This window comes from Scyliorhinus canicula, chromosome 4, assembly GCF_902713615.1.
Source record: "Scyliorhinus canicula chromosome 4, sScyCan1.1, whole genome shotgun sequence".
NCBI lineage: Eukaryota > Metazoa > Chordata > Chondrichthyes > Carcharhiniformes > Scyliorhinidae > Scyliorhinus > Scyliorhinus canicula.
This window is the reverse complement of record NC_052149.1, coordinates 75,350,308-75,377,931: the sequence shown is the minus strand read 5'-3', so window position 1 is coordinate 75,377,931 and position 27,624 is coordinate 75,350,308. Positions and strand designations below refer to the sequence as shown.

Below are 27,624 nucleotides of genomic sequence, written 5' to 3'. Positions count from 1 at the left end.
GTTCTGTGCTGTATTTCTCTAATCTCTAATCTCAGCCAACAGTCATTACATAACGAAAGGGAAAATGCTGGAAAATCTCAGCAAGTCTGGCAGCATCTGTAAGGAGAGAAAAGAGCTAACGTTTCGAGTCCGATTACTCTTTGTCAAAGCCAGACTTGCTGAGATTTTCCAGCATTTTCCCTTTCGTTTCAGATTCCAGCATCCGCAGTAATTTGCTTTTTAACAGTCATTATGTCCCTGACTCACTTGGCATACTCAGCATGTCATGCACAACATGGCACGAGTATGACAAAAATATTTAAATATTCTAATTTCACATTATTGTGTGAGATCAGCTCATTTGGATGCAAGGACACACGGAGCTTCAGGAGCTTCTACCCTCATGGCATGACACAAGAAATCATCGTCTGCCCTCATATGCTAGTATTTATAAGCCTTGTCTTTGGTACATATACCACCACAAACTAACTAGTTAAATCACTTAAATAATTAATCAAATCACTTTTAGCTACCATTTAAATCAGTATGTACAGCCATAAATAACACAGAAAAAAGGGGAATTGCATTTATATGGTACCTAATTTGTTTCCTTTCATAAGAACCATCATCTCCACTCCGCATCCATTCCTTCAAAGGATGATTAAGTGGGTGGCACTTGGAGTAGTGGTTAGCACTTCTGCCTACAGCGCTGAGGACCCGGGTTTGAATCCCGGCTCTGGGTCACTGTCCGTGTGGAGTTTGCACATTCTCCCCGTGTCTGCGTGGGTTTTGTTCCCACAACTCAAAGATGTGCAGGTTAGGTGGATTGGCCACACTAAATTGCCCCTTAATTGGAAAAAAAAATAATTGGGTACTCTAAATTTATTTTTAAGAATTTAAATAAAGGATGATTAAAACATACAACTGATATCAACTGATTCCATGCTGTCCTGTGATAGAATCCTCTGTGATTATGGCAACAGTCCAGCAGAACTTCTGAGGAAATCTGGATTTCTTTATGTTTCTCATATGTGGAGTCAAAAAGTGCCATCTCTTTCTTTTGCAGACTCCAATCTGAGTTGACATTGTTGGACTCACTGCCTCTTCTAATCTCAAAGAACTCCATTCCTTCATATTGCACAATCAATAGTTTCTGGTTTACTTAATCTCTTTATTCAACCTATTTGTCCTTTATTAAAGGCCTTGGACCAAGTTAACTGCCATCAAGCAATGGCTAATTAGGTACATAACCTCATCAGCACTAAAATAAAGCTGGCACCACCATCCAAGGCAGAGGGCAGATTATGATGGGCATGTTGAATCACTACTACCACTCTTTTACTACTCCAGTGGTGGGACTCAGCAATGCAATTGTAATCTCATCAAACGATCTTGGATTATCGCTGTGTAGTTAAGCAACAGATTGAGGGGTTAAAACAAAAGTGAAAGAGGGCGGCACGGTGGCACAGTGGATAGCACTGTTGCCTCACGGCGCCGAGGCCTCAGGTTCGATCCCGGCTTTGGGTCACTGTCCGTGTGGCGTTTGCACATTCTCCCCGTGTTTGCGTGGAGTTTGCCCCCACAACCCAAAGATTTGCAGGGTATGTGGATTGGCCACGCTAAAATTACCCCTTAATTGGAAAAAATTAATTGGACACTCTTAAATTAAAAAAAAAAAATAAATGAAGGTGAAATATCAGGAGGGAATTGAGGCACGAGAGTGACAGGACAACAGTGAGTAAAAGAAAAGAAGCAACAATGGAGCTCGACAGCAAGTGTGTGGGTCAAATGCCCTAAACAAGTGTAATTAATAATTTTTTTCATTAATTTTACCATACTCCCACCATTCAGTTTTCTTTGCACTCTTATTTGCTATGGATTAGCTACTAATTGCACAATTATTGTTACAGCCATCTGAAATTGTAGCAGTCACTTACTGCTCTCCCAGTTGGCATTCAGAGACCAAAGCTGTGTTTCACTACAAAACTTCTACATATCCTGCCTAATTAATGCCTCCATGTTTTCCCTTAGTGATGATGTAAGTAGTATTTCTAAACCTGCACCTCCATGGGAGGAGCATTTTTAGGAGTTGGGTTAAGCTGCTAGCCTCCAAAGTTAGCCATGGTCATTTACCTCTTGAGTGCAGGGCCTGGATTACACTTTGCACCTCTCTGCATTAAATTTCATCTATCATGTGTTGGTTATTTCACCAGTCTGCCTTTGTCCTGTAGTCTGTTATCAGCCTCCTCAATATTGGCCACGTGTCTGAGTTTTGTGTCATCTGCAAATTTTTAAATTATGCCCTATATAGAAACATAGAAACATAGAACGATACAGCGCAGTACAGGCCCTTCGGCCCTCGATGTTGCACCGACATGGAAAAAAAAAAACTAAAGGCCATCTAACCTACACTATGCCCTTATCATCCATATGCTTATCCAATAAATTTTTAAATGCCCTCAATGTTGGCGAGTTCACTACTGTTGCAGGTAGGGCATTCCACGGCCTCACCACTCTTTGCGTAAAAAACCCACCTCTGACCTCTGTCCTATATCTATTACCCCTCAATTTAAGGCTATGTCCCCTCGTGCTAGCCACCTCCATCCGCGGGAGAAGGCTCTCGCTGTCCACCCTATCTAACCCTCTGATCATTTTGTATGCCTCTATTAAGTCACCTCTTAACCTTCTTCTCTCTAACGAAAACAACCTCAAGTCCATCAGCCTTTCCTCATAAGATTTTCCCTCCATACCAGGCAACATCCTGGTAAATCTCCTCTGCACCCGTTCCAAAGCTTCCACGTCCTTCCTATAATGAGGCGACCAGAACTGTACGCAATACTCCAAATGCGGCCGTACCAGAGTTTGGTACAGCTGCATCATGACCTCATGGCTCCGGAACTCAATCCCTCTACCAATAAAGGCCAACACACCATAGGCCTTCTTCACAACCCTATCAACCTGGGTGGCAACTTTCAGGGATCTATGTACATGGACACCGAGATCCCTCTGCTCATCCACACTACCAAGAATTTTACCATTAGCCAAATATTCCGCATTCCTGTTATTCTTTCCAAAGTGAATCACCTCACACTTCTCCACATTAAACTCCATTTGCCACGTCTCAGCCCAGCTCTGCAGCTTATCTATGTCCCTCTGTAACCTGCAACATCCTTCCGCACTGTCTACAACTCCACCGACTTTAGTGTCGTCTGCAAATTTACTCACCCATCCTTCTGCGCCCTCCTCTAGGTCATTTATAAAAATGACAAACAGCAACGGCCCCAGAACAGATCCTTGTGGTACGCCACTCGTAACTGAACTCCATTCTGAACATTTCCCATCAACTACCACTCTCTGTCTTCTTTCAACTAGCCAATTTCTGATCCACATCTCTAAATCACCCTCAATCCCCAGCCTCCGTATTTTCTGCAATAGCCGACCGTGGGGAACCTTATCAAACGCTTTACTGAAATCCATATACACCACATCAACTGCTCTACCCTCGTCTACCTGTTCAGTCACCTTCTCAAAGAACTCGATAAGGTTTGTGAGGCATGACCTACCCTTCACAAAACCATGCTGACTATCCCTAATCATATTATTCCTATCTAGATGATTATAAATCGTATCTTTTATAATCCTCTCCAAGACTTTACCCACCACAGACGTTAGGCTCACCGGCCTATAGTTACCGGGGTTATCTCTACTCCCCTTCTTGAACAAAGGGACCACATTTGCTATCCTCCAGTCCTCTGGCACTATTCCTGTAGCCAATGATGACCTAAAAATCAAAGCCAAAGGCTCAGCAATCTCTTCCCTGGCTTCCCAGAGAATCCTAGGATAAATCCCATCCGGCCCCGGGGACTTATCTATTTTCACCTTGTCCAGAATTGCCAACACTTCTTCCCTACGCACCTCAATGCCATCTATTCTAATAGCCTGGGTCTCAGCATTCTCCTCCACAATATTATCTTTTTCTTGAGTGAATACTGACGAAAAGTATTCATTTAGTATCTCGCTTATCTCCTCAGCCTCCACACACAACTTCCCACCACTGTCCTTGACTGGCCCTACTCTTACCCTAGTCATTCTTTTATTCCTGACATACCTATAGAAAGCTTTTGGGTTTTCCTTGATCCTACCTGCCAAAGACTTCTCATGTCCCCTCCTTGCTCGTCTCAGCTCTCTCTTTAGATCCTTCCTTGCTTCCTTGTAACTATCAAGCGCCCCAACTGAAACTTCACGCCTCATCTTCACATAGGCCTCCTTCTTCCTCTTAACAAGAGATTCCACTTCTTTGGTAAACCACGGTTCCCTCGCTCGACCCCTTCCTCCCTGCCTGACTGGTACGTACTTATCAAGAACATGCAATAGCTGTTCCTTGAACAAGCTCCACATATCCAGTGTGCCCAACCCTTGCAGCCTACTTCTCCAACCAACACATCCTAAGTCATGTCTAATGGCATCATAATTGCCCTTCCCCCAGCTATAACTCTTGCTCTGCGGGGTATACTTATCCCTTTCCATCACTAACGTAAAGGTCACCGAATTGTGGTCACTGTCTCCAAAGTGTTCACCTACCTCCAGATCTAACACCTGGCCTGGTTCATTACCCAAAACCAAATCCAAAGTGGCCTCACCTCTTGTTGGCCTGTCAACATATTGTGTCAGAAAACCCTCCTGCACACATTGTACAAAGAACGACCCATCCAATGTACTCGAATTATATCTTTTCCAGTCAATATTAGGAAAGTTAAAGTCTCCCATAACAACTACCCTGTTACTTTCGCTCTTTTCCAGAATCATCTTCGCCATCCTTTCCTCTACATCTCTAGAACTATTAGGTGGCCTATAGAAAACTCCCAACAGGGTGACCTCTCCTTTCCTGTTTCTAACCTCAGCCCATACTACCTCGGAAGAAGAGTCCCCATCTTGCATCCTTTCTACCACCGTAATACTGTCCTTGACTAGCAGCGCCACACCTCCCCCTCTTTTGCCCCCTTCTCTGACCTTACTAAAGCACCTAAACCCCGGAACCTGCAACAACCATTCCTGTCCCTGCTCTATCCATGTCTCTGAAATGGCCACAACATCGAAGTCCCAGGTACCAACCCATGCTGCCAGTTCCCCTACCTTATTTCGTATACTCCTGGCATTGAAATAGACACACTTCAAACCACAGACCTGAACACTGCCGCCCTCCTGCGAAGTCAAAACTGTGCTCCTGACCTCTCTACTCTCAATCTCCCGTACCCCAAAACTACAATCCAGGTTCCCATGCCCCTGCTGAATTAGTTTAAACCCCCCCAAAGAGTACTAACAAATCTCCCCCCCAGGATATTGGTGCCCCTCAGGTTCAGATGTAGACCATCCTGTCTATAGAGGTCCCACCTTCCCCAGAAAGAGCCCCAGTTATCCAGAAATCTGAATCCCTCCCGCCTGCACCATCCCTGTAGCCACGTGTTTAATTGCTCTCTCTCCCTATTCCTCATCTCACTATCACGTGGCACGGGCAACAACCCAGAGATAACAACTCTGTTTGTTCTCGCTCTGAGCTTCCATCCTAGCTCCCTAAAGGCCTGCCTGACATCCTTGTCCCCTTTCCTACCTATGTCGTTAGTGCCAATGTGGACTACGACTTGGGGCTGCTCCCCCTCCCCCTTAAGGACCCGGAAAACACGATCCGAGACATCACTTACCCTTGCACCTGGGAGGCAACATACCAAACGTGAGTCTCTCTCGCTCCCACAAAATCTCCTATCTGTGCCCCTGACTATTGAGTCCCCAATTACTAATGTTCTACTCCTTTCCCCCCTTCCCTTCTGAGCAACAGGGACAGACTCCGTGCCAGAGGCCCGTACCCCATGGCTTACCCCTGGTAAGTCGTCCCCCCCACAAGTATCCAAAACGGTATACTTGTTACTCAGGGGAACGACCGCAGGGGGTCCCTGCACTGACTGCTTCTTCCCAGTCCCTCTTACAGTTACCCATCTATCTCCAGTCTTTGGTGTAACTACTTCCCTGAAGCTCCTATCTATGACCCCCTCTGCCTCCCGAATGATCCGAAGTTCATCCAGCTCAAGCTCCAGGTCCCTAACACGGTTTTTGAGGAGCTGGAGTTGGGTGCACTTCCCACAGATGAAATCAGCAGGGACACTGACGGCGTCCCTCACCTCAAACATTCTGCAGGAGGAGCATTGTACTGCCTTCCCTGACATCCCCTCTAGATTAAAAAAAAACAAGAAAAAGAAAAAGAAAGGAAGAGCTTACCTGATATTACCTCAAACCCTGATCCCGCTGAAAGGTAAGCAAATTTAAAGGCACTCACTCACCTTCACGACAGGCCCCTGCTCCCGCTTCCCAACCACCGTGGGGTGGGGGGGTTGGTTAGAGGAGGAGGTAGGGTGGGAAACACTCACAAAGTGTTTCGGGTTTAACTGTCACTTGCCAACAGCCCCTCCACAAACCACCTTCAACTTAGGCTGACCGCACTGCACGTATGCAAATTTCCCCAGAACAGCTGATCAGTAGCTCTGCTCTGCTGCCCTCTGCTGGTTGCTTGCCTTTACTCAAACTCCTTGGGTCTTCTTCGCAGGTTCACCTTCAACTTAGGCTGACCGCACTGCACGTATGCAAATATAACCAAGCTCAGGTCATTAATACATATCAAAAAAGAGCAGTGATTCCAATACTGATTCCTGGGTAGACCACTACAACTTCTCTTTAGTCTGAAAAGCAACTGCTTACCACTGTTCTCTGCTTTCTGCCCTGTGGTCTATTATGCAATCTCAAGCATACTACCCTCATCAGCCCTCCCTGGTACTTCATCAAATAACTCAAACAAATTAGTTAAACGCAAACAGTTCTGTGTTTGCATTCGATTATTAACCCATATTTTTACAAGTGCTATTTTACTTTGTCCCAAATTATTGCTTCTAAAAGGTTTCATTACTTGGGAGCTGAACTCTGAAATCGTACCACCATTTTGAAAGGGTGCCCCAACCTCTAAGTGAGCTTGTGGTCCCCCCCACCCATGGGCAATGTCACCCCCCACTTACATGGGCATTACCTAACCCCCCCACCCTGAAGAGATGATACACCACTATGGGGTCCCTGGGCCCCGCCCTCTTCAGGCCCCCTATTACAGGACCCCACCCATCACCCACCCCCAACATCACAGAGGCCCATTCTTACCAGCTCTGCCTCCCCTTAATACCCCCTCCACCATATTTTCATGGGCATTGCCCCTTGAGCTCTGACCATTGACCTGGGGACCTTGGCAATGTCAGGGCGGCAGTGCCAAAGTGCCAGCCTGGCAATTCCAAGGTTCCCACATTCCAGGGGGTAGTGCCAGTGGGCCGCCCTGCACTATCTCTAGCCACCCAGGGGTCTTGGGTGGCCTGGGAGAGCCCCCCTCCCCCCCATTTGCCATTCCGCCTGGTCCACATTTGTGTGGACCAGAACTGAACAGCCCTCGGCTGCAGCCACCCTGGGGAGGGCAATAGATCCCGGGAGGCCGGCAGATACCAGGTAAGTAGGCCTGAAATAGGTTTAAGACCTACTTACGTGAGCGAGGTTTGGTCCCGCCCATTGTTAGTGAGTTCCTGATCGCGGCACCTCGCGGGACTTGGGCAGATCCCACGAAGCATCGTGGCTGTCGGAAAGCCCATGAGGGGCTTCACCCCGCATCGCACCCATAATCTGGATACAGTAAGAAGTCTTACAACACCAGGTTAAAGTCCAACAGGTTTGTTTCAAACACGAGCTTTAGGAGCACAGCTCCTTCCTCAGGTGAATGAAGAGGTAATTTCCAGAAACATTTATATAGACAAAGTCAGAGATGCCAGGCAATGCACATGGCACTGTGGCTCATGTTCCTGTGGCTGGCTTTTCCTTGACTAAACAATCTCTGAAGATTTAGAATCACAGTGAACAACTAACTGCGAGATACAAACAGAGTACTTTTGTGTCATGGTATTTGCAGATTCAATGATGTGATGTATGGAGTATTTCGGAAAAAAAGAAAAACGCGAATGACATTGGACCAGAAACTGGAGCGAATCGATTGCATGAAGAGGAGTTACATTATGGATAAACCCTTAGGTGATTTTTTTTTAAAATACTCTTTCATGGGATGTTGGTGTCAGTGGCTAGGCTAGCATTTGTTGGCCATCACAAATTGTCCATGAAAAGATAGTGGTGATCAGACTCTTTGAACAGCTGTAGCCTACTTATAGTGCTAGATCCCTATGTGAGAAGATATGTATTGGACTGGATTCTCCACTCCCCCAGCTGTGTGGTTCTCAGCAGCGTGCCATTCGCTGGCTTCTATACTCCTGCCGCTTGTCAGTGGAATTTTCCATTGAAGCCACCCCACGCCGCCAGGAAACCCAAGGGTGGGGGTGTGCTGCCAGCAGGAAAAGTGAATTGCAATGGCCGGGGAATACCGGCCATTTTCTCTCAGTAATGGGATGATTTTCTTCTCCACTCCACCAGATCCTTCCAATTCTTTTGAAGATACTGATTCATGCTGCGGACTCTTGCCACAGGAGCTTGCAGAACTGTGGTATTTTATCCAATTGGCCACTCTTAAATGTGACAGCCTGTTTTTAAAAGGTAGCTGGTAGCTTGATGAACTTCCCTGAGCTTCATAACTGAACCCAATATGAACAGCAGTCACGCCCATAGCAATCACTACTGGATATCATTTGAAAGTGAAACTCCTCTCATTTCATGAATTGGCATAAAAAGACAGCACAACTGTATAGAATGTAAACTCCCTGATGGGTCCGTTGCCAAGTATGACACTGAAGCATACACAGCAGGAGCTGTCCAAGTTCAATTGCTAGTTTGTACTGTAGTGAGTTATCCAGCTTCAGTTGAGATGATCACGACAACTAATTGTGTTCGTAATCTAGGCATAAAAAAGCAGCAGTGTTTCTGCTTCTACCATTATCATTCAGTCCTCTTCTAGAAAGTGCACAGGTGTGGATATTAAGTGAGGGATGAGGTCTACTTCTATTGTGAAACTCCAATAGTAGATAGAATTTAATGCCCTCCGACTCCACGGTCCCACCCTTACTGCCCAGGAGCAGGCATTTAACTGGGTTGAAAAGCACAGGCTGGCGAGCCCATTGCCTTCCCAATTAAGCTGGGATAGCAAAGGCTGGGGTTTGGCCTTTCCGTTTTCTGGGTTAAGTGACCAATTAAGGGCCACAACCTGCCGCTACTCGTGGATGAGTGGGTGTGGTGTTATACCGGGTAGCTTGCAAGCAGCCTTTGCTTGGGAAGTCCTCTTATTTGGGCACCCTATTCAGGGGCCACCCCTGCAGGAAAACACACCCACACCCTGCCCTCCACTGTCATGTATTGTTCTTTCTGTTTGGACACAATGAGCAGGCTTTTTCCATGGCCCCATGGCAGGTTCAATAATTTGATGGGAGTGCAAAAATTGGCTTTATGCTGCGTGAATTTTCTGCGGTAACTTCCGTTAGTGCTCACTATGTTGGATTGGCAAACCCGCTGGAGGCTCACATAAAACTGATTTGCTATTGGATACAGATGAAGCCCCAATCGGAATCTTCCATCCATGTCCAATTTTTCTCAACGTCAATGTGAAAGACGCCAGTCCGAAACAAGTCTGGAACAACATGGTGTGCATATGTCAGGACTCATCCGAACAATGTCTGGGGCTGCCTCTGAGTTCAGAATGGATGCCACCAGCAACCCTGGGCACCATAATAGCACAGCAGTGGGTGGAAGTAGCCTCTGGATCTTCCAGATTCAATGTCATCGAGGAAGTTATATCTCTCAGCCTCAGAGTGTTCCTGGAGATCTATCGTCTTTCTCAGAAGATCCATCCTCTTTCTTCAATACTGGGTCAGTGATATTGAGCACCTTTTCAATATGGTGCCCAGATACAATTACAAAATATGTGCCTTCATGCTTGCCCTACTTAGGAATATGGCACAAAACATCCAGTTGTATAACTATTGGGGGTCAGGGCCAAAGATATGGGGTGGGATTCTCCAGCCTCCCAGCCGCATGTTCCTTGGTGGTGGGAGGTGGTGCACCATTCGCTGGCTGTGGGATTCTTTGCCCCTGATGCTGTCAATGGGATTTCCCATTGAAGTCACACCACATGGCCAGTAAACCCATCGGCGGGGGTATGCTGCTGGCGGGACCAGAGAATCCCGCCGCCAGTGAACAGCCAGAGAATTCCAGCCATGGCGTGGTTTCCCACTGGTCTCTACAGTGGAAACACTCCATGTTCCCATCCCTGCCTCTGGACTTAATTCCAAATGAGAGAATTCTGCCCAATGTAATTTGCTGCTGCATTTGCCAAACATGTTGAATCTGTCTCTGATTTTATTCCCAGTTTATGCTGAATTAATTGCTATCAGCCAGAGCAGCAGTTTTTAAAGTTCATTAACGGAATGTGGATGTCGCTGGTTAGACCAGCATTTATTGTCCATCCTTAGTTACCCTTCAGAAGGTGGTGGTGAGTTGCCTTCTTGAACCCCTGCAGTCTTAAGATGTAGGTACTCCCACAGTGCTGTTCAGGAGGGAGTTCCAGGATTTTGGTTCAGCGACAGTGAAGGATCGCCGATATATTTCTAAGTCAGGGTGGTGAGTGACTTGGAGAGGAACTTCCAGGGTGTGGGGCTCTTGTCCCTCTAGATGGTAGTGGTCGTGGGTTTGGAAGGTGTTGCCTGAGAAACCTTAGTGAGTTATTGCTGTGCATCCTATATGTGGTACACATGGCTGCCACTGTTCATCAGTGGTGGAGGATTTGAATATTTGTGAAAAGCGGAGCAATCAAGCAAACTGCCTTGTCCTGGATGGCGGCGAGCTTCTTGAGTGTTGATGGAGCTGCACTCGTCCAGGCAAGTGGAGAGTATTCCATTACACTCCTCACTTGTGCCTTGTAGATGGTGGACAGGCTTTGGGAGGTGGGTTAATTGCCATAGGATTCCTAGCCTTTAGCATGTCCTGGTAGCCACATTATTAATATGGCTAGTCCAGTTCAGTTTCTGATCAATGATAATCGCCCAGATTGTTGATTGTGGAGGATTCACTGATGATAATGCCATTGAATGTAAAGGGCTGATGGTTAGATCCTCTCTTGTGGGAGTTGGTCATTGCCTGATATTTGTGTGGCGCGAATATAACTTGCCACTTGTCAGTCCAAGCCTGGATATTGTCCAGATCTTGCTGTTTTTGGATATGGACTGCTTCATTATCTGAGGGGCCGCAAATGGTGCTGAGCATTGTGCAGTCACCTGCAAACATCCCCACTTCTGACCTTATGGTGGAAGGGAGGTCATTGATGAAGCAGCTGAAGATGGTTGGGCCTCGGACACTACCTTTAGGAATTCCTGCAGTGATGTCCTGGAGTTGCGGTGATTGACCTTCAGAATTCGACTTCCGGGCGGCGAGCGAGGAGGTCGCAGGGAGAGGGGCTCCCGCAAGCGCCAGACAAGGAACCCCCCCGACAGGCCGGACGGCGGAGGAGGAGAAGCGGCAGCGGAGGAGGAGCGAGCGGAGGAGGGGCGGCGGAGAGGCGGCGGCGGAGAGGCGGCGGCGGCGGCGGCGGCGCAGAGGAGCAGCGGCGACAGGGTGGAGCAGCGGCGACAGTGGGCCGGGAGCGGTGCGGCAGCGGCGGGCCCTCTTCTCTCTCCCCCCCCCCCCCAGACGCGGGCCGGGAGCGGTGCGGCAGCGGCGGGCCCTCTTTTCTCCCCCCCCCCCCCAACCAGCAGCGGGGACCCCCCCCCAAACCAGCAGCGGGGACCCCCCCCCAACCAGCAGCGGGGACCCCCCCCCCAACCAGCAGCGGGGACCCACCCCCCAACCAGCAGCGGGGACCCCCCCCCAACCAGCAGCGGGGACCCCCCCCCCAACCAGCAGCGGGGACCCCCCCCCCAACCAGCAGCGGGGACCCCCCCCCCAACCAGCAGCGGGGACCCCCCCCAACCAGCAGCGGGGACCCCCTCCCCAACCAGCAGCGGGGACCCCCCCAACCAGCAGCGGGGACCCCCCCCCCCAACCAGCAGCGGGGACCCCCCCCCCAACCAGCAGCGGGGACCCCCCCCCCCAACCAGCAGCGGGGACCCCCCCCCCCAACCAGCAGCGGGGACCCCCCCCCAACCAGCAGCGGGGACCCCCCCCCCCAACCAGCAGCGGGGACACCCCCCCCCCAACCAGCAGCGGGGTCACCCCCCCCCTCCCCTACCGGCAGCGACCACCGGCCCACTCGCCCCTCCCCCCCCCAACTGCAGTGACCACCACGTGGCAAGGACAAAGGGACTCTCTCTCTCTCTCTCTCTCCTGGGCGAGTGGGGAGAGAAAACAAAAGAAAAAAGAGACTTATATTTCTGTTCTTTTTAAAAAAAAAACCAAAAGAAAACTGGTAAAGAGAAAAGGGGTAAAATAAAGGGGTAAAGGAAAGAAGGGGGGAAATAAATTTTTATTTAAAAAAAAATATATATATGTATATATAATAATAAATAAAATAAAAATAGGGTGTGGAAAAGGGGGAAAAGAAGAACAAGGAGAGAAGAAAAGATGAAGGGGAAGGGGGAGAAAAAAATGCCAGAAGGGAGCCAAGAGAAAGGGGGCACCGGAAGTAGACGGGGCAAAGGGCAAACCAGCTTGGGCGAACGAGTCAACACGCGAAGCAGCGGGAAGGATGTATCGCCGCATCCAAAAGAGCTGGACGGGCGGGCAACCTCTCCCCTGGGGTTAGAGGGGGGCGTGAATTGGAAGGAAGCCTTTGCCGAGGTGGTGAGGGAGCAGCTGCAGGCAATCAAGGCAGAGTTAAAAGCAGACGCAGAGGCCGCAGCACAGGCAGCAGTGACCAGGGCCATGTCAGGGGTGCAGCAGGCTCTGACCAGATTGGAGGAGAAAGTGGATGCCCAAGGGAAGATACTGGAAGCCCAGGGGGCAACCATTAAAGAGCTGGAGAAGGCAGCGACTGACGTGAGCGACCGGGTCATGTCCCTGGAGAGGGAAATGGCGAAACTGAGTGCAACACAGGGGAGCCTGAAGGGCAGGGTAGACGACCAGGAGAACAGCTCGAGAAGGCAAAATATTAGGATAGTGGGCCTGCCAGAGGGGATCGAGGGTAGAAATCCCACAACATTCGTGGCTGCGATGCTGGGCTCCTTAGTGGGGCGGGAAACTTTTCCCACCCCACCGGAAATGGACAGAGCTCATCGGTCACTGCGCCCGAAGCCCAAGGAAGGGGAAAAACCGAGAGCAGTTATAACCAAACTGCACCGGTACCGGGATAGGGAGACAATCCTGCGCTGGGCCAAGGAGAATAGAGCCTGCAAATGGAACGGGCACGCCATCCGAATCTACGAGGATTTTGGAGCGGACATAGCTAAGAGACGGGCGGAGTTCAACAGAGCGAAAGCAGCTCTCTACAAGAACAAAGTACGTTTTGGTATGCTGTACCCAGCAAAACTCTGGGTCACATACCAAAACAAGGAATATTTCTTTACAGCCCCTGCCGAGGCGAATAGATTCGTCGAGGAGCACGGGCTGGAAAAACGCCATGGGAAGTAGGGACGAGGGGCCCATGGCAAGGAGAAACGTCATGCCGACGGGGGGGTGGGGAGGGGCGAGGCAAAGCCAGCCCCCTCCCCCCTGGCAGGAACACCCAGAACGAAAAACAACCCAATGCCCAAGGGCCCGCTCCAGGTGGGAGGCCAGGCCCCGGCACGAGGGAACGGGAGTACTGGAGAGGGGAGAGGAGAAGCGGGACAGCAACCTCCGAGAGGGGAGCCACCGTGCTAGCAGGAAAGCTAGCGACGGGGGCGCGCAACAGAGCAGGGCCGCAGCGCACCCCCAACAGGGGGGAAGGCGCCAGGCAGGGGAGGGGGGGGATCATCCATCAAAGGTGGGAGAGCAAATGGGGACAGGAATGGGGGAGAGAGGGGCAATGGAGGGGTATACAGGGGAGGGGGAAAAGGGATAGAGCGGGGGGGGGGGCACTCGGGGGGCGAGAGACCAGGGAGGGGAAATGCAGGGACGAAGGGACAAAAGAGGCCAGAAAGGGAATAGGGCCACAAAGTGCCACGGACAAGGGCTCGAAACAGGGAACCGCTGCAAGCACCCACCCAGTACGGTCTGTGGGTGAAGGGGCCCCCCGGAGTGCAGGGGACTACCCGCGTGGCGGACACACAGTGGACGGCCATGGCGGGTGTCCCCGGGACAAGGGGGAACCCCGGAGCGCAGGGACCCGACCGCATGGGGAGAGCAGTGATAGTGGACATCCTGGACGGCCCCCTAACAAAGGGAAACCCCAGAGGGCAGGGGCGCGTCCACCGGACAAATATGGTTAACCCCACAGGAGCAAGGGGGCAGAAGCCCCCCACCAGAATAGTCACCTGGAACGTAAGGGGACTTAACGGCCCAGTGAAGAGATCTAGAGTCCTCACCCACCTTAGAAACATGAGGGCCGACATAGTCTTCCTCCAAGAGACGCACCTGAGGGAGCAGGACCAACTGCGGGTAAGAAAGGGCTGGGTGGGACAAACCTATCACTCCTGTTATGGGGCAAGGGCCAGGGGGGTGGCGATCCTGATTGGCAAGAGGACAATGTTTAGGGCGACAAAGACGGTTACGGACCCAGGGGGACGGTATGTCATGGTCAGCGGGGCCCTGGATGGGGCGCCGGTAGTTCTAGTTAACGTGTACGCGCCCAACTGGGACGACACGAGCTTCATCCAAAAGACCATGGCAGAAATCCCGGACATAGCGACGCACCGACTAATCATGGGGGGGGACTTCAACTGTGTACAGGACCCAAAGACGGACAGATCAAACCCCAGAACGGGGAAAACCTCAAACATGGCAAGGGAACTCAGTCACTATATGGAGCAGATGGGAGCAGTGGACCCCTGGAGATTCGCCCACCCGGGGGAGAAAGAATTCTCTTTCTTCTCCCCAGTACACAATGTGTACACCAGAATTGACTTCTTTGTGGTGGGGAAAACGGTGCTTCCAGGGATAGACAAGGTGGAATATTCCGCAATTGTGATATCAGACCACGCCCCACACTACATGGACGTGCGGCTGGAGACGGGAAGGGCCCAGCGCCCCACATGGAGGCTGGACGGTGCCTTACTAGCTGACAAGGCCTTCAGCGAAAGGATAGCGCGGGCCATAGCGGAATACACGGAGAACAACCAAAACGGGGAGGTCTCATCCTCCACGTTCTGGGAAGCGCTTAAGGCCGTACTAAGAGGGGAAATCATTGCCTACAAAGCGCAAAGAGATAGGGAGGAAAGGGTGGCTAGGCAGAAGCTGGTCGACTCCATACTGGAGGTAGACCGTAAATACTCCGAGGCCCCGACCGTAGAGCTCCTGGCGGAGAGAAAAGAATTACAAAGGAACTTTGACCTGCTCTCCACCAGGAAAGCAGTACACCAACTCCGCCAGGCACGCGGGGCCCTGTACGAACACGGAGACAAAGCCAGCCGCCTGTTGGCACACCAGCTGAGAAAGCAGGCAGCCAGCAGGGAAATTGCGCAAATCAGAGGTACCAGAGGCACGTGGGAAACAGAAACAGAGAGGATTAACGAAACCTTCAAGGCCTTCTACCAAGAACTATACACCTCGGAGCCCCCAACGGGGAAGGCTGGGATGAACCGGTTTCTTGATGGACTGGACATACCAGTCGTGGGAGAGGGCAGAAAACGGGATCTGGAAGCACCACTAGCACTGGGAGAGATCATGGAGAGCATTAGCTCCATGCAGACGGGGAAGGCGCCGGGACCGGACGGATTCCCGGCGGACTTCTACAAAAAATTCGCGACAGCGCTGGCCCCGCACCTGCGGGAGATGTTCACAGACTCGCTAGCTAGGGGCACACTGCCACCCACGTTAGCACAGGCCTCAATCTCGCTGATACCTAAGAAAGACAAGACCCAACGGAATGTGGGTCATACAGACCCATATCTCTGCTGAACGCAGACGCCAAAATACTGGCCAAAATCCTAGCCAAAAGGCTAGAAGACTGTGTACCTGAGGTGGTCACAGAGGACCAGACGGGCTTCGTCAAAGGTAGACAGCTTACCGCGAACATCAGGCGCCTGCTGAACGTGATAATGACCCCCTCCGGGGAGAGAACACAAGAGGTGATCGTCTCCCTGGACGCAGAAAAGGCCTTCGACAGAGTCGAATGGAAATACCTCATAGAGGTACTGGAGCGGTTCGGGCTTGGAACAGGGTTCACCGCTTGGGTAAAGCTCCTATACAACGCTCCCATGGCGAGTGTACGGACCAACAATACCAACTCCCAATACTTCCAGCTGCACAGGGGCACCAGACAAGGATGCCCACTGTCCCCGCTGCTGTTCGCACATGCAATCGAACCGGTAGCAATCGCGCTCAGGGCAGCAAAAAATTGGAGGGGGATCCGAAGGGGAGGTAGAGAGCACAGAGTCTCACTCTATGCGGATGATCTGCTCCTCTATATCTCGGACCCACAAAGCAGCATGGACGGAATCATAGCGCTCCTGAAAGAGTTTGGAGCCTTCTCGGGCTACAAACTCAACATGAGCAAAAGTGAGATCTTCCCAGTACACCCGCAAGGGGGGGGGGGGGGGGGGGGCAGCACTAAAGGGCCTGCCGTTCAAACAAGCCCGAAATAAATTCCGCTACCTGGGGATCCAAATAGCCCATGACTGGAAAGGGATCCACAAATGGAACCTCACCAGCCTGACGGAGGAAGTTAAAAAGGACCTGCAAAGATGGAACACACTCCCGCTCTCCCTCGCGGGGAGAGTCCAGACGATCAAAATGAACGTACTGCCCGGTTCCTTTTCCTGTTTAGATCCATTCCGATCTACATCCCCAAGGCCTTTTTCAAAGCGCTGGACAAACATATCATGGCGTTCGTATGGGGGGGGTAAAAATGCTAGGATCCCAAAGAAGGTCATACAAAAAACAAAATCCAGGGGGGGGCTAGCCCTCCCGAATCTACAATTCTACCACTGGGCGGCAACAGCCGAGCGAGTAAGGGGATGGATCCAGGAGCCAGAAGCCGAGTGGGTGCGTGCGGAGGAGGCCTCCTGCATGGGAACCTCCCTCCGGGCCCTCGCCACGGCAGCACTCCCATCCCCACCCAAAAAACACTCCACCAGCCCAGTGGTGACAGCCACCCTCCAATCCTGGAACCAACTGCGGCAGCAATTTGGCCTGTACAAAATGTCGGACAAGGCTCCCATCTGCAACAACCATAGGTTCAAACCAGCACTGACTGACGCCACCTTCAAAAGGTGGAGGCAGGACGGGGGGACACTGGCAGTCAGGGACCTATACACGGACGACAGGATCGCAACACTGGACGAACTGACAGAGAAATTTCAGCTAGCTGGGGGGAACGAGCTACGGTACCTGCAGCTCAAAAACTTCCTACGAAAGGAGACAAGGACGTACCCACAACCGCCACGACAGACACTATTGGAAGACCTACTGGACGCAAGTATCCTAGAGAAAGGGAACTGTAGTGACATGTATGACCAACTGGTAGACAGGGACGACACCGTACTGGACGCAACAAGAAGGAAATGGGAGGACGACCTGGGGATGGAGATAGGGTGGGGACTCTGGAGCGAAGCACTGCATAGGGTCAACTCCACCTCCACGTGCGCAAGGCTCAGCCTGACGCAACTAAAAGTGGTACATAGAGCCCACTTAACGAGAAACCGTATGAGTAGGTTCTTCCCGGAGGTGGAGGACAAATGTGAGCGGTGCCAGAGAGGCCCGGCCAACCACGCCCACATGTTCTGGTCTTGCCCCAGACTTGTGGAGTACTGGACAGCCTTCTTCGAGGCTATGTCCAAAGTGGTGGGGGTGAGGGTGGAGCCATGCCCGATAGTGGCGGTCTTTGGGGTTTCAGACCAGCCAGATCTATTCCTGGGGAGGAGGGCGAACGCCCTTGCCTTTGCCTCCCTGATTGCCCGCCGTAGAATCCTGTTTGGCTGGCGGTCAGCAGCACCACCCAGAGCTGCAGACTGGCTGTCCGACCTCTCGGAATCTCTCCAAATGGAGAAAATCAAATTCGCCATCCGAGGGTCGGACGACGGCTTCCACAGAACGTGGGAGCCATTCATGCAACTGTTCCGGGACCTGTTTGTGGCCAACGTACATGAGGAAGAATAGTCGGGTGGCCAAGAACCAGGGGAAAATGGGCGGGAATCGGGGGAAGGTAGCCGGGGGGAGGGGGGGGGGGCTACGGGCTCGGTATGGGGGTTTGATGGCAAGCCAAGGCCCAAAACCAAACTATAAATAAATGCCTATAAACATGTGCCTCGGCCATATTGGGGAATGTAAAATATGTATGCTGGCTAAAGGGGGCGGCCACAATTATTGTTATGAAGATGCTTACCTGTAAATATTCATGTAAAATTTTTGTGTTTTCCTTTTTTTTTTCTCTCTCTCTAATAACTTGTAATTTGTCATATATAAAATATGAAAACTCAATAAAAAAACATTTATAAAATGTGATTGACCTTCAACCACCACAACCATCTTCCTTTGTGCCAGGTATGACTCCAACCAGCATAGAGTTTTCACCCTGATTTCCATTGACTTCAGTTTGGCTTGGGCTCCTTGATACCATACCATACAATGCTGCCCTGGTGTCAACGACAACCACTCTCATCTCATCTCTGGCATTCAGCTCTATCGTCCATGTTTGAACCAGGGCTGTAATGAGGTCATGAGTTGAATGGCCCTGGTGGAATCCAAACTGAGCATCCATGAGCAGGTTGTTGCTGAGTAAGTGGTGCTTGATAGCACTGTTGATGACTCCTTCCATCGCTTTACTGATGATGGAGAGTAGATTGATAGGGCGGTAATTGACTGGGTTGCATTGGTCCTGTTTCTTGTGTACAGGATACACCTGGGTCATTTTCAAAATTGCCGGCTAGATGCCAGTGTTGTAGCTGTACTGGAACAGCTTGGCAAGGAATGCGGCAGGTTCTGGAGCACAAGTCTTCAGTACTATTACCGGGATATTGTCAGAGCCCATAGCCTTTGCAGTATTCAGTACCTTCAGCCATTTCTTGATATCCCGTGGAGTGATTCTTATTGGTTGAGGACTGACATCTGTGATGCTGGGAACCTCTGGAGGCGACCAAGATGGATCATTTACCCAGCACTTATGGCTGAAGATTGTTGAGAATGCACATATGTGCTGGGCTCCTCAATCATTAAGGATGAGGATATTTGTGGAGCCTCCTCCTCCAGTGAGGTGTTTAATTGTTCACCACCATTCACGGCTGGATGTGGCAGGACTACAGAGCTTAGATCTGATGCATTTGTTGTGGAATTGCTTAGCTCTGTCTATTACTTGCTCCTTATGATGTTTCGCAAGTAGTCCTGTGTTGTACCTTCACCAGGTTGACACCTTATTTTTCAGTTTGCCTGATGGTGCTCCTGGCATGCTCTCCTGCACTCTTCATTGAACCAGGGTTGATTCCCTGGCTTAGTGGTAATGGTAAAGTGGGTGATATGCCGGGCCATGAGGTTGCAGATTGTGGTTGAATACAAAACTGCTGCTGCTGGTGGCTCAAAGCGCCTCATGAATGCCCCAGTCATGAATTGCTAGATCTGTTTGAAGTCTATCCCATTTAGCACGGTGGTTGTGCCACACAACATAATGGGTATCCTCAATGTGAAGACGAGTCTTGTCTCCACAAAGACTGTGCGGTGGTCACTTCTACCGATACCATCGTGGACAGATGCATCTGCAGCAGGCAGATTGGTGAGGATGAGGTCAAGTGTGTTTTTCCCTCTTGTTGGTTCCCTCATACCTGCTGCAGTCCCAGTCTAGCAGCGTTGTCCTTTAGGACCCAACCAGCTCAATCTGTGGTGGTACTACTGAGTCACACTTGGTTATTTACATTGAAGTCCCCCACCCAGAGCATATTCTGCACCCTTGCCACGCTCAGTGCTTCCTCCAAGTGGTGTTCAACAGGGAGAAGTACTGATTCATCAGCTGATAGTGGCTGGTACGTGGTAATTAGCAGAAGGTTTCCTTACCCATGTTTAAACTGAAGCCATGAGATTTCATGGGGTCCAGAGTCGATGTTGAGGACTCCCAGGGTAACTCCCTTCTGACTGTATATCACTGTGCCGCTACCTCTGCTGGGTCTGTCCTGCCGGTGAGACAGGACATACCCAAGAATGGTGATAGTGGTGTCTGGGACATTGTCTGTAAGATATGATTCTGTGAGTATGACTGTGTCAGGCTGTTGCTTATCTAGTCTGTGAGACAACTCACCCAACTTTGACACAAGCCCCCAGTAAGGAGGTCTTTGCAGGGTCGGCAGGATTGGGTTTGTTATTTCCAGTGCTGGGTTCAATGCCAGGCGGTCCGTCCGGTTTCATTCCTTTTTGTGTTTTTGTAGCAGTTCAATACAACTGAGTGGCTTGCTAGGCCATTTCAGAGGGCATTTAAGAGTCAACCACGTTGCTGTGGGTCTGGAGTCACATGTAGGCTAGATGAGGTAAGGATGGCAGATTTCCTTCCCTAAAGGATATTAGTGAACCAAATGGTCATTAGACTTTTAATTCCAGATATTTTATTAGTTTAAATTCCATCACCTGCCATGGTGGGATTTGAACCGGTGTCCCCAGATCCCCGGTAAGGACACTACAGCTAAACTCCGCATTTCTGCTGGAAAGTGTGTCTGTATATACATCGTAAGAAGTCTTACAACACCATGTTAAAGTCTAACAGATTTGTTTCAAACACTAGCTTTCGGACCACTGCTCCTTCCTCAGGTGAATCTGAGGAAGGAGCAGTGCTCCGAAAGCTAGTGATTTGAAACAAACCTGTTGGACTTTAACCTGGTGTAAGACTTCTTACTGTGCTCACCCCAGTCCAACGCCGGCATTTCCACATCATGTATATACATCGTGAGTAGGGAATCAGGTTTGACACTGATGCTCTCCAGACTGACAGCATCTGCTGTTTCAGTTCAAATGTGATGATCAGGGACACTTGGCTCATGTATAGCTGTTACCAGTGACAGCCCGAGCTGTTGGAAAAGGAGGAAAAGAATTAGAAGTAAAATAATAAGAACTCCAAAATTTGTTCAGACTCTCGAAGGTAATCATGTGTAAAGTTTTTGAGTGTCAGATTATTCAACTCTGGATGGTTATATGTCATACATTGGTATATTGTCCTATTTGCTTTACTGTAGAAGATTCAAATTCAATAACCCTGAATCTGCCGACAAGCATCACAAGAAAGCGACCCAATGCCAGTACTCGAGAGGAGGAAGAGTGGAACAAGGAAGTAGACAGTTTAATTGACTGGACAACTGGGCTCGACATAGATGATCTCGAAGATGATTGAGGAAAAAGATCTCAACATTCAACTCCTTCATGGCCCTCATCTGTCATGAAATTAATTTGAAAGATATAACGGGCTCTTCAATGCTGCAATAACTCGGAGTTCCTCAAATAATATTCAAAAGTCATTAACCGGGAACATAACTTTATTTCCAGATTGTGAAATAAATGTTATCAATTTTTTGAAGTAAGCATGTTTGCATTTCTGAATTTAATTTGTGCTTTTTTTGTTTTCACTACTATTGGCATTTTCCCATCAGATATTGCTCAAAGCAATTCCAGGTATCTCAATACCATAAGTTCATAAGATATAGGAGCAGAATTAGGACATTTGGCCCATCGAGTCTGCTCCGCCATTCGATCTCATCCTGGCCTTTACTCCACCGTCCTGCCCATTCTTCATAACCCTTCAACCCATTACCAATGAAAAATCTGTTTAACTCCTTAAATTTACTCACTATCCCAGCATCCACCACACTCTGGGGTAGTGAATTCCACAGATTCACAACCCTTTGGGAGAAGTAGTTTCTCCTCAATCACGTTTAAAATTTGCTGCCACTTATCCTAAGACTATGATCTCTCATTCCAGAATGCCCCACAAGAGGACGTATCCACTCCATTTCTGTTTTATCCATACCTTTTATCATCTTGTATACCGTGAAAAATGATAGCATGATGACCAGGATCATTTATCTTCTCAATCTTCATTTTCTCCAGTGAAAATATTTCAGTTCAAACCTCAAGTTGTAGAGTTAGTATGTAACTCAGTCATAAAGTCCTGAAAGTTTCTCCTACTTTCTGTCGTAAATCTCATACATTTAATCTTGTACCTTGGCGCATTGTTCTTGAAACCTCAACTACTAGAAAAAAATCTTTCTGTCTATCTGTCCCATCCTTTCTTTATAAAGACAAACTTGAAAATTTACCTTTTCCAACCTGGATTTTCCTTAATGCAGTCATCCACTTTTGGATGGGGTAAGCGATCTAGCAAAGAAAATCGGTGACCTTCCTTTGAACCATGACTTCAAAAAATGGTGACCAAAGTTTTCCTCCACTGCATTCAGTATTTTGGTCCAAACCTCAGGGGAGACATGTTGGCTTAAAAGGTGTACATTTCAGATTCACTAGTGTGATACCAGGGCTTAAAACGTTTATCATAATGACTTCTGGTGGTGGCCATGTTGTGAGAGATCGCACATTTGGTAGCTCCTGCTTGTGGCGATGTTTTTGGACCTTTCTCCAATTAACAGGCAGATGTTTTAGTGGAGAAAGTTGCAGGTGTGGTGGAGGAAGAGTTTGTTCCACTGGTGAATGGATTTGTGGACCAGAAGTGGTTTTAGGTGAAAGGAGCTGTTGGAGCGACACAGGAGAAGATGGCGAAAGGTAAGGGACCAGCCCCACCATCTCAGTGCTCTATGAATCAGCTGGTGGACTTCTTGAACGAGAAGTTCACCCAGAAGAGGAAGAAATCTCTGGAAGACCTGGCAAGGACGGTGGATCCGCTTCAGGTCTGGGTTCTGGACAAGGAGCGGATCCTGAGGTGGGCCAGGATAGAGATGGTCAAGAATACTATTTTGGGATGCCAGACGAAGCAATGGAGTTTGTGAGAGACAATGGACTGAAGGAGGACAGTAAACTTTGGAGGAGGCGGTTTTTTTCTCTCTGGGGGTCATTATCCTTTGTTCTTCTGTGGGTATTGGGGGGGTTTTTTTGTTTTTTGTTTTGTGAATTTGTGAATGTTGCTGTTTGCACCAGTAGATTGTTGGTGCACTGGGGCGGGGGGGTGGGTAGGATGCTAGGTGCCATGGCGGGGGCTGCCAGGCTATCTGGGCAGGCTAGTTCACGGAAACGCAGTGGGGGGTGAGCAGTTGGTTCAAGTGTTGATATGGGTTGAGATTGTTGTTTTGCGGGGTGGGGGGGGGGTATGCTGGTAGGGGAGGGGTTTTTGAAATGTGGTTTGAGGGGGGTCGATGATGGTGGACATCTGAGGATTGGCCTGATGGGGTGTGGAATGCGGGCTGGAGGCTGGCCCAAGAGAGGCTATGGTTGATCGGCCGGGGAGAGGAGAGTGTGTCTCCCGACCAGATTGATCACATGGAACGTGAGAGGGCTGAATGGGCCAATCAAGAGGGCTCGCGTGTTTGCACATCTGAGGAACTTCAAGTCGGATGTTCCATTCTTACCGACGAGGCTTCAGAAAGGGTGGGTAGGGCAGGTCTTTCATTCAGACTGGGTTTGAAGATGAGGGGGATGGCGGTCTTGATAAATAAATAAATAAATAGATCCCCTGGATCTAATTTTTGAAGTGGGGCAGCACGGTGGCGCAGTGGGTTAGCCCTGTTGCCTCACGGCGCCGAGGTCCCAGGTTCAAATCCCGGCTCTGGGTCACTGTCTGTGTGGAGTTTGCACATTCTCCCCGTGTTTGCGTGGGTTTCACCCCCACAACCCAAAGATGTGCAGAGTAGGTGGATTGGCCACTCTAAATTTCCCCTTAATTGGAAAAATGAATTGGTATTCTAAATTTATAAAAAAAAAAAAAAAAAACATTTTTGAAGTGGAGAGCAAAGTGACAGATTCCAGGGGGAGGTTTGTTCTGGTGAGTGGGAAATTGGAGGGGATGCCGGTGGTGTTGGTGAATGGTTATCCCCCAAATTGGGATGATGTAGAGTTTATGACGCGGGTGCTGGGGAAGATCCCGGACCTGGACTCGCACCGGTTGATAATTTGTGGGGGGGGATTTTAACACAATTCCGGAGCTGAAATGTACTGTTCGAGCCTGAGGTCAGGGAGGGTGTCGGCGGTGGTGAGGGAACTGAGCGGGTTTATGGGGGAGGGTGAACCCGTGGAGGTAAGAAGGTGTTGCTGGGATGGGGTCGAGGGGGATGAGGTTAGCGCTCCCAAATTTGATGAATTAGTACTGGGTGCCGTATATAGCCGTGGTTCGGAAGTGGGTAGTGGGGGAAGGGTCTGTGTGGGAATGAATGGAGGCAGCCTCTTTTTAAGACAGGAGTTTGGGCACTGTTGATGGCACCTTTACTGTCCTCGCCGATCAGTGACTCCACAAGCCCGGTGGTGGTGGTGGCCCTGAGGGTTTGGGGACACTGGCAGACTTGATGCTGGAGGGGGCCTCGGTTTGGACTGATTTGCAGAAATCATAGGTTTGCTCGGGTGGCAACGGGCGGGGATTGAGCGGTTTGGGGACCTATTCGTTGGGGGCAACCTCACCTGCCACCCCAGGGGCTACAGAACAAGGTGGTGTCAAAAACAGGTGTAGGTGAGGGTAAAGTGTCGGGAATTTATAAGGAGTTGATGGATTGGGAGTGAAGCAAAGTGGGAGGAAGAATTGGGGAGGGGATGGAGGCTGGGCTGTGGGAGGAAGCCTTGAGGAGGATGAACTCGTCCTCGTCATGTGCCAGGCTTAGTCTTATTCGGTTTAAGGTGGTCCACAGGGCACATATGACTGTGGCCAGGATGAGCAGGTTTTTTGAAGGGGTGAATGATCGGTGTGGGTGGTGCGCGGCTGGGCCCGCAAATCATGTCCACGTGCTTTGGGCCTGTCCGAAGTTTGGGGGATTCTGGCAGGGGTTTGCCGACATTGTGTCGGAGGTCTTGAAGGTAAAGGTGCTCCCGAGTCCAGAAGTGGCGAACTTTGGAGTGTCAGTAGACCCAGAAATCAAGGGGGCGAGAGAGGCCGATGTCTTGGCCTCTCTCGCCCCCTGGGGTTAAAAAAAGGAGGTAGGGGTGTTAGGTATTTAGTTGGTTTGATTATTTGCAGCCCTGTTGGCTTGTTTTGTTTCATGGTTATGTTTGATGTGTAAATATATAAATGCCTGAATAAAATATATTTCAAGGAAAAAAATATTTATCATAATGTCAGATTGTTCAAATTTGGTTTGTATCCTATGAGTGATGGTTGAGGGGTAATCTAATTATGGTGTTAAAAGTAGTTAAATGGATTCAATAAGGTCAGTACAAATAAACTATTTCCTCCAGAGAAAGATTCAGAACAGAGCGACATATGCTTAAAATTAGATCCCGGGGATCTCGGAATTAAATCAGGAAGCACGTTTTCACACAAGCTGGAATCTAGAAAACAATACAGAAAAGAGAAAGAAAATGTGGAGAAACCGAAAAACATCTCGGAGGCAGTCACCACATCTTGTTGGAAGGACAATGATTTGTTTCCTCTTTCTCTGCCCCATATTCCTAGAGCTGGGATTTAATAACTTCATGCACATTTGTAAGTGGTGCGATAAAATATGTATGCAATCTGTTCCAAACCTGTTCAGGAACATGTTCCTAATTTTCCATTTTCTCAAAACACGAAACACCAACTATAACCATATATGCTTCACTTTCTTTACATTTATCATCCTTCTAAAAATCTAAACCTTAGCTGCACCCTGGCAGGAACAAAAGATGCATTTTCAAGACTCATTCTTGGAAGTGTATAAGAAACTAATCACTGAGATGCCCATCTCAAAATGTTAAACCAAGATTGCTTGTGGGGACCTCCAGTCATATATTGGGACCTGCTCCAGGTGGTAGCATTTATGCTTAGGTCCGGTAAGGTAGCAATTTATGGTAGCACACTGGTTTGCACTGTTGCTTCACAGCGCCAGTGTCCCAAGTTCTATTCCCAGCTTGGATCACTGACTGCGGAGTCTGCACGTTCTCCCTGTGTCTGCGTGGGTTTCCTCCAGGTTCTCCGGTTTCCTCCCACAAGTCCTGAAAGTCATGCTGTTAGGTAATTTGGACATTCTGAATTCTCCCTCTGTTTACCCGTACACACGCCGGAATGTGGCGACTAGGGGATTTTCACAACAACTTCATTGCAGTGTTAATGTGAGTCTACTTGTGACAATAAGGATTATTATTATTAGGTTCAAACCCTTGTCCACCAGCTGAACTATAGATCAAACGTTGATGAGTCTACAAATCTGCTACCCTCAGATTCTTTTGCCAGTTACCTAAATCTATGTCCTATAGTTACTGATCCTTCATCAGGAATAATTTCTCCGTATTCATCTGATCAATATCCTTTATGATTTTAAACACCTATTATATCTACTCTGGGCTTGCTCTGCTCTAATGAAAACCACCCCAACATTTCTCAGTTCCAGGGCAGCATGGTGGCATAGTGGTTAGCAGTGCTGCCTCACAGCACTGAGGACCCGGTTTCAATCCCAGGTCACTGTCCGTGTGCAGTTTGCACATTCTCCCATGTCTGCATGGGTCTCACCCCCACAACCCAAAGATGTGCAGGGTAGGTGGATTGGCCACGCTAAATTGCCCCTTAATTGGGAAAAAAGGAATTGGGTACTTTCAATGTATGAGAAAAATAGATTCCACATACTTTCCGCAGCTCTTGTTGCATACAAGTGTGACTAGAGGAATTTATAATGAAAAACATTTACAGGAAGAGTACTGAGATTGTCGAATGGTCACAGCATAGAAAGAGGTCCTTCAGTCCATCTTGCCAGAGCTGGCCCTCTGCAAGAGCAATTCACTTAGTGCCACTCCCAATCATTTCCCTGCAGCTCTCTCTAGATTTTAATCCAATTCTCCTTTGAATGCTCAGATTGACCATGCCCCCACCACACTCTCAGACGGTGCATTCTAAATCCTAACCACTTATTGCATTTTTTAAAATTTCCTTGGGTCACCATTGCTTCTTTTGTCAATTACCTCAAATCTGCGCTTTCTGGTGCTTGATCTTTCCATTAATTTTTTTTTTTAAATTTAGAGTACCCAATTATTTTTTCCAATTAAGGGGCAATTTAGCGTAGCCAATCTACCTATCCTGCACATCTTTGGGTTCTGGGGGTGAAACCCACGCAGACACGGGGAAAATGTGCAAACTCATCATGGACAGTGACCCAAGGCCGGGATTCGAACCCGGGTCCTCAGTGCCGTAGGCAGCAATGCTAACCACTGTGCCACCGTGCCGCCCCGATCTTTCCATTAATGGGGAGAAAGAGAAAATTGCTTAATGTCTGAGTAGGCTTCAATGAAGTTACTGTGAAAAGCCCCTAGTCGCCACATTCCAGCGCCTGTTCGGGAAGGCTGGTACAGGAATTGAACCATGCTGCTGGCCTGCCTTGGTCTGCTTTAAAAGCCAGCGATTTAGCCCTGTGCTAAACCAGCCCCTGGGAACAGCTTCTCCTCATCTACTCTGTCCAGCCCCTTCATGATTTTGAATACCTCGACCAAACCTCCACTCAATCTTCTTTCCATTCATCATTCCTGAAACCATTCTCATGAATCTTT

At 49.3% G+C, this 27,624-nt stretch overlaps 1 protein-coding gene across 3 annotated transcripts in view; it reads left to right on the top strand.

Moving 5' to 3' along the window:
- Positions 1-21,545, top strand: part of LOC119964682 (ubiquitin-conjugating enzyme E2 U-like) — a 111,522-nt gene extending 89,977 nt beyond the window's left edge. For 2 of the 3 annotated variants that reach the window (XM_038794484.1, XM_038794482.1), the window contains 2 exons: positions 7,964-8,082; positions 21,204-21,417. In XM_038794484.1, coding sequence (XP_038650412.1) covers positions 7,964-8,082; positions 21,204-21,358 — 274 coding nt within the window. In that variant the 3' untranslated portion in view covers positions 21,359-21,417. Of the gene's footprint in view, positions 1-7,963; positions 8,083-21,203 lie in introns of all 3 variants that reach the window. The other variant, XM_038794483.1, reaches the window with a different exon arrangement.
- Positions 21,546-27,624: the final 6,079 nt, after the last annotated feature.